An 11,684-nucleotide genomic window follows, 5' to 3' on the forward strand; every position below is an offset into this window, starting at 1 on the left:
CCTCACCCCCCCCCCCCCCCCCCCCATCAGTCAAACCGAAAAATAAAAAAGAGGGTGACAAATTTGAATTAAAGAGAGGAAAAAGCAAAAAAAGGGAGTGCACCCATGACTTCAGTGGCGATACAGCAGTGGGCGAAAAGAGAGCTTGATTATTTACCACTTATTTTCACCAACCATGGTGGGGCTGAAGTGGGCGTGGCGGCGTGAACTTCATATTGTGCCCCCCCCACCCTCAGAAAATCTCTGGATCTGCCTGAAAACGTTTTTTGTTTATATCTAAATGAAATCTGATATTACTTGAGATGTGATTGGTACTGGTATTAGTTTCACTTTCAAAACATTTAAATTAAAGTGGCTAAGAAAACCAGAAAAAAAAAAATTTTCTCATAAAATCAACACTATTTCGACCAAACAAAACTTGTTCATTAATTTAAAAAATGATTAAAAATCTGAAATTACTTGATATATTTCAGTATTGGTATTTATTGTACTTTGTTTGGTTTCTTCATCAGCAGTTGTATCTGAAACAAGATTTTCATATGGAAAATAAATATGTAAAAATCTATGGTATGGTGCTGAGTTTCTGGCCTAGTTCAGACGAGGTGGATAAACCTGGCTCAACTCACCGGGTTTATCCACCTGCCAGTCTGAACTAGGTGGCTTATCTCAAGCCGGGCTATGTTCCTATAGTAACTAGGCCTGGCACGCCACCGTGTTTAACTTTTCTAAGCCGGGCCTTAATCGTTGCGGGGGGTCTTGCATTGACTTCCAAGCAAGAAAATGACCAATCAGCATTCAATTTTGGATTTATATAAATGTGTGTTCATTCACTTGGCTACTACACTCCATGTATTCGGATTCCATTCATTTAGCAGTTATTACACCCTTAATGAACTTTGACCCCAAATCCCAATGCATATACAAAGTACCAGACTGTACTATTTTACTTGTCACTGGTTCTACTGACCAAGTTTAATTGAGATCGGCCCTATAAAGAAGAAGAATCAGAAGAAAGTTAAGAAACACAACCCAAGTTGCCTGATGTTTTTTTTCAAATACCAGTAGTTGCAGTATGCAAATCAATCATGAAAACATTTTACAATTTCACTGCAAGATACATTAAGCTATTTGTTTTGATACATAAAAACATACCATCACTGGATTTTTTCCTCTGTTGATCGTTATTTGTTACCAACATTTTAAACCCTGAAAACAACAAATTATGGGTTAGATAGGTATAGTAGAACATAATTTTACGACAAAGTAGTGGTGTATCCAGGTACATAAAAAGATAAAATACTATAATGTTCTAGATATAATTAAACTGTATTTATTTTAAAAAAATGCCCATTTTGAATAAACATCCCCTTTAATAAACACCCCTCCCAATCCATAGCATAATTCGAAATAAATGCCCTCTCGAAGAAATCATCTAAAATAAGATGTATATTTCTTCTTAATTATATAAATTTAAAGCATTTAACCAACCAAGAAATACATTCTTTACCCTAGTATTTTAAATGCAATAAAAAATTTGTTGTTAATAATGATGTTAAACCACATTTGATCATTAATTACTTGATTTTCATTTTTAAAAATCCTATAGGAATATAGAACATAAATGATAAATATAGACGATAAATGACAATTATTAGAAAATTGATTAAATTATGATAGGTTTGAAATTAATTGTAATATAAACATAGTTTTTTGCTAATAAAAAAAATCATACCTGTGGATTTAGGACTTGATAAGTCTTCCTACAAAAATTTAAAAAAAAGTTTATTTCTGTCATACATATTCTCATTTTTAATAGCTTATCTTGTCTAATGGAACTGCTGGGCTATTCAGAGCATAGTTTCAGGATCTTTTTTCAAGTTTTATTTGATGAACATGGCTGTGTAAAATAGAGATATCAATCAAAAATTGGTACGCAAACTATTTCAATGCCCTCACACCTACTTACCACTTAAAATGTGTGTCCATTTTTCCCCTACAATTATTTACTACAGTTTAACAATTTGTAATAAAAATAATGTGAATACTCTAGCCTACATAAATTAAACAGAGTTCTATAAATTAATTTAAATGCTAAATATAATGTTTATTTTACTGTGCATTCTATATTCTTTTTCTATACTAGCCTGGACTTCAACTTCAACTTCTTGTTTTAAATCTTTTTTTCCATGTTAAAATCTAGATGGTAAGCTTGCAACTTTTTTTCTGTTCAAATACATTCATTTTTTATTTTAATAATCTTGCTGGTTTGTTTGAAACTTACTATTTTTTGTAGATCCTCAGCTGCTTTTGTTGCAAGAGCATTCTCATGCTTTTCCTTGATTTCATCTTCTGTTATAGGAGATTAGTTTCATATTATTAGGATGAAAATAAGGCATAAGGCAAATATCACACAAATCAACTGTGGTGTATTCACTATTTACTTTTTTCCCAATTATACAAAAATACTTTTCTGATGTTTGAAAAAAAAAGTCAATTACTAATTGTATACTTTAACCATGAGTTTTAGCACTGAAGTTACCATTCTGCTAACGAAAATGCATGAAGTGAGTAATGGTTATAACATTCAGTATTCTACAATAATGGTGAAAGACAACTGAAGATAAATAGCATTTCCAATGGCAAAGAAAAGTTAGAAGCACGAACCACAACTGTTTTTCACATATCTCTTTTATCAGAATATAGAATAAGAATATTTCCAAGAACAGTAAACCATGGACACCAATGTCTAAATTCTAGTTGAGTAAAAGATGATAAACCTTACTGTGATCAATTTCCTTTTCTATCCACTTGGTCTTATCAGCTTTATCCAACACAAGGCTTCTTGTCATGGCTAAGACTTCCGTAATTATGTGTCTTTTGTTAAACCTTTAAACAAAAAAATAGTTATGCATCATTGAATCATGACATTGTGGGCAAATATGCACCTTAAAACATAGCCATATGCCAGAATTTTGTCTTTTAACAGAACTTGCCATTTACGGAATTAAATTCTGATGCTCTATCAACCAAGTGTCATTATGCAATTTAAAGGCTAACTCTAATTTTGTCAGCCAATGTTCAGCCTGTCAGGGAAAATTTGGTCCGGGGTTAAAATCGGTCTGTCGGATCAACTTTGTATTCAAAAGTACTTGGCAAATGTAGTCCACATGAAGCCAAATTTGGTCCAGCATCTATTTAGTAGTTATACCTGTATATTTGTTTTTAATCAAATCATAGATAAGTACCTCATCTTTCTCTCATTATATATGTTTTCATTTGTTATGTGTGCAATTGAGTATACAGCCGCCAAAATTTAATTCCTCTTCACGCCAAGTAAACCTATACTGAGTTTACTCTTTAGAAAAGAAGTAAAATAATACAGTAAATTGTGTTGGTTCGCTTTAGTTTATTGTTTTACCTTGTTGTGTTTGGTTTTGTGCTTGCTTAATGCAGGGAGTTGTTATGCTTAATGTGACCCGTGGTGAAATACAAGCATTGCTGACTCCTATATTTTCATGCAATATCTATTGTATGATCTAATACCCCACACAATATTCAAGAGTATTTGAAAATAATAAATCAGTTTTGTATTTCATTTTAGGCCCAAATTCTAGGCCCAAACCTAAGCACGGATACCAAAAACGATACATACTGCTGTGTATTGCCTAGGCCTAGGAAATGCATTATCAAGTGGGTTCTTTATAAAACATGTCCACAAAAGCTTACTACAAATCATTCTGTCACTGCACCAGATTTTGCAAGTGTTGGAGAAACATAAGTTACTTCCATTCACGGGAGTAGCAACCATGCCCTACGGACAGCAGACGAGTTACAAGCAGCCAGGCTGATGGACCAATTTTATCCAAGAGGGAACGGTTATAGCGGCCAAAATCGACCCGGTGGACCGATTTTAGTGCCCAAAATTAGTCGGGCAGACTGATTTTAGTGGCCACAATCTGTCCATTTTTGGCCTGGACCAATTTTGGCATTACAGGACAACCATCAGATTAGACCAGACAGACTACCGTAAATGCTTGAATAAGCAGCAGCGCTTATAAAATTTTTTGGAGGCTTCAATGCAGCGCTTATTCGAAAGCGGCGCTTATAAAAAAAGATTGTCGTTGCGCTTTCGATGCCCGTTCCCATGTTACCTATCTCCACGTCTTCCCGCAGTTTAGTAGGTGTATCATAAATGAATGTTTATAAATGCTTGCGTCTTCATTATGTTATTTATTCATTTTAACACTGTATACCATGTATTTAAAACCCTGTTTCTCAAAGGGTTTTATTACACACAGGGCAATATATACTTTTGATTGAGTGCTGTGGCATGTATTCGAGAGCGGCGCTTAGTGAAAAAAATCAGGTTTAGTGCGGCGCTTAATCGAGAGCGGCGCGGCGCTTATTCGAGGATTTACGAGCAGCGTGACCACTGACAATTTTTGATATACCCAATGACTGGGCCGAAATTACCCAAGATTCAGCAAAAATTGCCCAAAATTACCCAAGCTTCCTGAAAGTGCATTAAAATTTGAAAAAAAATGTGTTTTTCGCATGTATAGTTTCCCTTTTAGTTCAATTTATAAACCATTTTTTATTGTAATTGTTTGTGTTAATTATTAAAATTAATATTCATGAGGCAATATTCATGAAACAAAAATATTTAATTTTCTTAGTAAAAATAAAATACCCAAGAATTTGAACGGAATACCCAAGAACCCAAGACCAAGTCAAAATACCCAAGATCTTGGGTAAATACCCAAGCAGTGGTCACACTGTTTACGAGAGTCGTTCACAAGTCACAGGTCTGCTAATTTTCGGTGACAATGTCAGTGGATAGTCACTGATAACGTTCTGTTAGAATGTGCACCTTGGCATAGCAGTCGTCATTGACTTGCGTCAGCCTATTCGGCTTGGGTGTTGGACATAACAAAAATTCATAAATGAAACCCAAGACCCCGTGATTCTAATGCCATCTTCCAAAAATTTATATTTCCATAAAATATTTTACTGGCATAAAACTTACCTTCAAAGCAATCAAGTCACTCCTTTCACAAAATAATGTACTCATAAAATTTAGACAATTTCAATCATTAACAAAAGACCGAATTAGTCACCAAAGATGACGTCATCACATTTCAGCTGTGTGGACATGATTTTGACAAAAAAAAACCCCTAAGAGCTATGCTAATGCACTGGGAGGAGTCGAAAGTGGTGTTTATTAAATCGTCTAAAATGTAATGAAGATACCATAGAAGACACTTTTTATAACAACGTATACATTTTAAATGATTCATAGATTCATGAGTCTAATGTTAATTTGATTTACATTTCAATTCAGATTAAATATACAGTGTTTTGAAAGGCCTCCTAGGGGCCTAGGTCAATCGCTCACTGGGTTTTCCACACCCAGCGCTGACTAGGGTATCTCTGCTGATTTAGAGGTAAACACTGAGCATAAATACTGTCACCAAGTCAGTTTGTTTCCAAGTCACCAATTTTTTAATAATGTTTTAAAACTCTCGAAATATATTTGAGCAGAGGCTTATTATTGTGTGAAAAAAATGTCACCTAGCGGTTTGCTTTGATGTTATACCCAATATAACCGCTTTGTAGTACAGTAGTTCCTCACATATTGTTTACTTTTGTATAAGAATATAAAGTGTGTTGTGAGTCTGCAACACTCAAATGGAAGCCAGACATACTGAAAATTAACCAAAGTAGGCTCCTTCCATTCTTTTCTAATTTCAATCTCCAAAACCAACTCACTTTAACAATGTCTATTTTGTACACATTAACTTACTTCTTCCCTAATAAGGAGTTGATCAGACAGGTCTTGCCGACATTTTCTTGGCCCATTACCATGAGTCTAACCAGGTTGCAGTCACTCTCTCCCTCTTTTAAGGCTGCTTGATAAACCTTAAATGCATCGGGCCCTCTAGCCAATATTTCTGCAGGAATTACCTTTTCTAGGTAAGAAAATTACATCAATATTTTGAGATGAAACTGTCATATTTTGAATTATTATTATTCATTAGGGAATTTCACCTCAGGTCAAGTACAAATAAGTAGAACGCTACAGTTTTTGCAATTTTAAAATTAGATAAATCAAACACTGAAACAGTAGAGATTATGTGCAATTATACATAATTGCACATACAAAATTTGAAAGTTATTTATAAAAATAAACGCTACTAAAGAATCAAAATGGTCAGAAAATTTATAGTGTTAAGTCAAGGCAATTAAACAGAAGGACGCACATCTCGGGACATCAAAGGTTATAACTCTGGCATCGACATTCTAGGCGTTCATGAGGCTCACTTCGCAGAAAAAATTAAAATGTTTGGTATATACTCAAATGTTCGTTTTCGGCACCTTATGCCAACATTGTCAAAATGACAGGTTAATGTTACATAAAAACATGGAATTTTATAAAATTCGTAAATTTTAAATTGCTATAACTTTTCATTTTCTTGGTCAATTTTCACAAATCAAATTGCAGTTTATAGAAGCATTTTTACAAGCTCGCGGTAAAAAAAATTAGATGCAACAGACATTGCAAAGTACCCAAAATTAATAAAATAAAAACTAACACCATAAAACGAATGCCACGCATAGACTAATAATTGACGGCTGTACTCGCAACTAGTATCGGATTGTCGATGTTTGTTTTTTAGTGGTCAGAAAAGCAGTCTGCGACAACGGATTCCAAGCTGAATGAACTCAACATTATAAATTTAACTACACATGTGCGCATGCCTCACAAAGCCAACTTTAATTCCATCCCAACATTTTATGTTTTCATAATGCCATTTCAACACGCATTTTTGATGGTGGCATGTCATTACCACCATGTAATAATAGATGAATGTACCTGTAACAAAGTCACCAAGTACATCAAAATTTAGTCTCCTTGCTGGAGAGAATGGAACGATTAAAAAAATGTTTTGCAATTTCCTTTAAAGCAGTATCACCAAATTGACTTGGCTGATAATAAAGATCTATCTATAAATATAATTGGCTGATACGGCAAGTCCGTCTGTACAAATGCGTGTTTCTAATTGGTAGACACTGCAGGGTCGTCTGTACATATAAGAGTTTATAACTGGCTGATATTGCATGTTTTAGTCTGTAAATGAAGGTATTTTCTGATTGGCTGAAACTAGAGGTTTATTTGCAAAGATTTGTTTTGAAGTACCTGATAATGCAGTTCGAACTACCAATTTCGCTGAAGCGAAAACTCCGATAGAAATGTGAATGTGCATTAGCCAATGGTTTTGACTCGCGCAAATAAATTCGCAAGCGGAAACAGGCTTTACAGCAGAAACCACTATATAAAATATCAGTAGTTATGAAACCAACAGAAAATGTTTGTCAGGCTATAATAACAGAAATGTATCATACTTATAGTCTGTCCATTGCTATCAGTTTGACAAATATCTGTGGTTTGCACATAAATGGGCATGTTGTCATGTCACATCAATGTATGGCAGGCCTCGAATTTGGGGATTTTATGGGCAAGGCCAAATGGCCTCCGGTATGACATGATTTTAAAAGGCACCAAGGCCAAAATTTCAAGTATAAAAGGGCACCAAGGCAAAATTTGATTTACCTCAGTACTAATCTCTCATGAATGCCTTGATTTGTAGCCAGGCTAGTCCTAGGCAAGCTAGGCCTAGCCAAGCCATCGTTGTCAATGATAAAATGACTTTGTTAATAGTATAACTATTATCGATTCAATGTTGGAATATACTTTTAGTTTTTTTGGGCGGTCGGCAATCGTAAACAAAACAGTCAAAGTTCAAGAAGTTCAATATCGGATGTTGTTGCTCAGAGCATCGTCATCGGAGAGGACGTTTACTGCAATTACCACTCGAGTCAGACGCATGCGCACACAACGGTAACCGCAAAAACAGTTCGTATCAACACACATGGAAATTCTCTCATGTTCTGTCACTGCAACCTTATCTAGGCCTAGGCTAGCCTGGGCGACCTACGTTTTGGCTTTCATGTTTTCTTTCAAGATTTGAACGTTATTATTTAGATTTATTTTACGTGTCAAACGATCTATAATAAGCATTGTGAGGGCACCGAGGCCAAGGCTGCAAAAGGGCAGGCAAGTAGTGGGCGTCATAGTGCTTCATTTTCAGGGGCACCAAGGCCAACTGGGAGGGCACCGTCGGCAAAGGCCATGGTGGCTGCCGTAAAATTTGAGGCCTGGTATGGGCAGATCACAGGTACTTCTCACTTAGCCCTTGATATTTTAGACAGAGTAACTTTTGTTGTCTGGTGCACACTTACTTTGAGGCCCAGTCTGTACGTCCATGTACTGCTTGAGCTGGTCTCATACTGGTTGAGTTGTTGCTTGCTGCAGGCCTTGTTGCCTTCCACGAACTATAATCTGTAAGTATTTAAACAACTCCATTATTATCATGTTTTGCGCAACCTATACAATAAGAGGGAGACACATTTGAAAAACACATTTGCTGCCAGTGTCGAGTATACTCGTCCCACTGGTTCTTCCTGAGGGCACTGGGGACGGTTATACTCATCAAAACTGGAGTAACATTCTAGTGTTTATTACTTCATTGTTATACATTGTAGAACCACAGACTTAACGGCTGGTGGTTCGGGGAAGATACACCTAGACGATAACTAACATGCAAATAACGTATGTATATTTGTTGTGTTATGTTGCTGGCAGTACGAAAGACTGCAGAAGTGGGGGCAATGAGAAAACAGACAGTTGGCAGAGGCAATAAGGAGTACTATTTCATTGCCAGTGACAAGTTTACACCCTATTTTCCTGCTAATATATGATAACACCATTATGATATGTGACATGACAAAATTTAAGTATTTCTGCAGTTATCACTCATGTACCCCAGATTTGTGTGTGAACAGCTGCTATTCAGAATGGTGTAACTGTGTTAATTATGTTTATTTTCAATTGATGAGAATAATGAAACTGAACACCTACCACTGACACCTTGCACCCTACCACCTTGTATCTCTCTCTGACCAAATGTTGGCATGTAACTGCTACCACCATAGTTACTTCCACTGTATCCACTATTGTTCCTCCGACCATAGCTACTTGACCCTGGACCTAGTGTTCACACGACAATGAGACAATGATTGTCACAAAAATTGTCCCCATCAATTAAAACATTTATAACACTTGTCTTCGTGAAAACCCAATTAATTTTATCCGTCCATTCAAATCTTGTGGTACACCAGGTCAATTTGATGTATTAAAGAAAATATATCTGAAGTGATATTTTGACAAAAAATTGGTTTCCAAAAGTTTCTAATAAGTTTAATGTATATTTCATAGTAGCAAAAGTTCTGAGTTGAGTAACCCAAGGTAATCATTTTTTGAGGCACATTTTGTAAAGCTATTTTTCAGAATTGATAAGAAAACCAACACAAAATTGATCAGTTGTTTACCTTTAGAAGCGATTTTCTCATTAGTATGTTTTAGACATCTGAATTTTAAAATGATCTTACTCCGGTTTTACTCAACTTAAGAACATGATTTAAAGACCAAAATAAAGCTTATAGTCATCTATCTAAATATTATTGTTTTGTTATTGTTTGTATTTTACTGTATTTTATATTATATTGTATCCTGTAATGGGCGATTCCGCTGTTAGATGTAATTGAAATAAAATAAAATATATCAATAACTAATTTTTCATTTTTTGTACCACAAGACTCATTTTGTCAAAACAGCTCACAAATGTGATACTGTACGCCCATATTCGTGTGTAATATGACATCCATCATGTCCAAATATGGGTACATGACAGAAATTTGTCACATAAAATTGGATAGTATGGACAGAACTTAATACACTGGCCATCTGTTCTCTTGCAGCACTAGTGATTTCACATTATCCTACAACCTCAATAAATCCACCCATATCCTAGTTATACTTAGTACACACTACTGGACTTTTAGTTGTTTGCTTGATCATTCTAACATAAAATTCAGCTACAACATTCACTGTTCATTATTAATAGGAACTCTTGCACTAGGCCTTTCTTTACTTACCAAATATACTGTTAGTTCTTCCTACGCCTGCTTTGACTGGGGGTCTGCCTGCTGAAGAATCCTTCAATGGACTCTTCGAGTTCATTCCTGAAAAGAGAAATGTCCACAACTTGCTTCAATTTTAGCAATCATTTTTATGCAATAGATGATTCTATTAATGAAGTAGACATAACTTAAGTTTAAAACTTATCAGAATTGACAAGCATCATTAGTAAGAAATAACCACTGCATTCCTTACCAGGTAGGTAACATGACTGCCTAAAATAAAACTGTTTCGCAGATGAAGCTGACGAGTTACCGGACTCTAGCAAACGTCGGGCAGCATGAGATTGCACTTTGTTAATATTACTATAAGACGGTTTCTCTTTTGGTTCAAATAAATCATCATCACCCCAATCAAATGATGATTTTTGTTTTGCAGGTGGCTGTCTGGTTATTGGTGCAACAGGCTTATTCTTAATAGAAGTCATAATAAAATCAAAATCATCGTCTATACTGTCTATGTTTGTTTTTCTAGCGTTTGTTTTTGTAGTGTCTGTTTTCGTTGCTTCAGCTTGATCCCAGTGGCGCCTTGGTTTGTTCGCCGGTGCAACTGCTTGTGCCGGTTTCTCTTTCTTTTTGCCAAGTGATGATAAGAAATCATCTAAATCGTCCTTTTTGTCCTCTTTCCTTTCCACTTGAGATGTCACATCATTATTACCCATCACATTAGGCTTGGGTTTTTCCTGGCCATAACTGTATTTCTTTGATTCAATACTTTGTGGCTTAGTTTGAACTGGGGTTTTTGGTCCAAGATTTTGTCCAACTTGAAAGTAAGGATACTTCAAACACTATAAGTTAAAAATATTAAAAATAATTACTTTATAATTAAGGAAGTATTGTATATGTGTCAATTACAGCATAAAAACTACATTCTAAACTGATGTCCATATTTTTAAAACAAAAACTTAATACCAATTATTGAAAATATGGTATAATATTATAAACTAAATTGTAATAATAAACAAGTTAAATGATTAGAACACTCGATACAATTGAATCCGGGGCCCCAGCATGAAAAGCATGCTGAGACACATACATAGTTCCTGTGAATAATCACTACCCCCCCTTAACACCTCTGCATGTTTCCTTAATAAAAAAAAGTTAAGTATGTATTCTCAATAAGGTGTTGTACAGCACTAATTCCAGAGCAGAACTTCTTTGAGAGAGGGATCTTTTGGATCATTTACACTATCCACATGCCCACCTCAAAAAAATCACTAAAGAATAGCAATTTAGCATAGGCTAAATTGGTGACTTGAGAAATAACAATTTCCAGTGTGAAAAAATATATTTTATGGAGCATTTAGTCATTAACAAATACAGGTGGTTTACAAAAATGGAACAATATTATTGAAGTGGTATTCTTCTATTTTGTCTTAAAGTACGTTTAGGACAGTTCTTGCCCACTTCCCAACACAATGGCGGGGAAATTGTACGTTGCCTAACCTTTCTCTAGTGCAAGGATCTGTTAAGAATGGACATCACAGAAGGTGATCCATGTCTCTTATACACATCTAGATGTGTATAAGAGACAGTTATAATATCTTCAAACACATTATATATATATATATATATATAGTATATAT

The 11,684-nt window shown here is 35.1% G+C and overlaps 2 protein-coding genes across 4 annotated transcripts in view; both read right to left on the reverse strand.

The window, feature by feature from the left end:
- LOC117120497 overlaps nt 1–2,849 on the reverse strand; it is a 16,473-nt gene extending 13,624 nt beyond the window's left edge. Inside the window, exons 1-5 of the mRNA XM_033265512.1 lie at nt 2,783–2,849; nt 2,282–2,349; nt 1,733–1,760; nt 1,153–1,206; nt 460–521 (exon numbers count right to left, since the gene is read on the reverse strand). Coding sequence (XP_033121403.1) covers nt 460–521; nt 1,153–1,206; nt 1,733–1,760; nt 2,282–2,349; nt 2,783–2,849 — 279 coding nt within the window. The remainder of the gene's footprint in view (nt 1–459; nt 522–1,152; nt 1,207–1,732; nt 1,761–2,281; nt 2,350–2,782) is intronic.
- A 2,958-nt stretch (nt 2,850–5,807) lies between these two features.
- The window catches only part of LOC117120353 (serine/threonine-protein kinase MAK-like), a 24,039-nt gene continuing 18,162 nt past the window's right edge, over nt 5,808–11,684 (reverse strand). For all 3 annotated transcript variants that reach the window (XM_033265393.1, XM_033265383.1, XM_033265402.1), the window contains exons 9-13: nt 10,295–10,886; nt 10,057–10,143; nt 8,981–9,109; nt 8,302–8,401; nt 5,808–5,969 (exon numbers count right to left, since the gene is read on the reverse strand). In XM_033265393.1, the coding sequence (XP_033121284.1) occupies nt 5,939–5,969; nt 8,302–8,401; nt 8,981–9,109; nt 10,057–10,143; nt 10,295–10,886 (939 nt within the window). In that variant the 3' untranslated portion in view covers nt 5,808–5,938. The remainder of the gene's footprint in view (nt 5,970–8,301; nt 8,402–8,980; nt 9,110–10,056; nt 10,144–10,294; nt 10,887–11,684) is intronic.

This window comes from Anneissia japonica, unplaced genomic scaffold (genome assembly GCF_011630105.1).
Source record: "Anneissia japonica isolate Jap-2015-1 unplaced genomic scaffold, ASM1163010v1 scaffold250_len512249_cov173, whole genome shotgun sequence".
NCBI lineage: Eukaryota > Metazoa > Echinodermata > Crinoidea > Comatulida > Comatulidae > Anneissia > Anneissia japonica.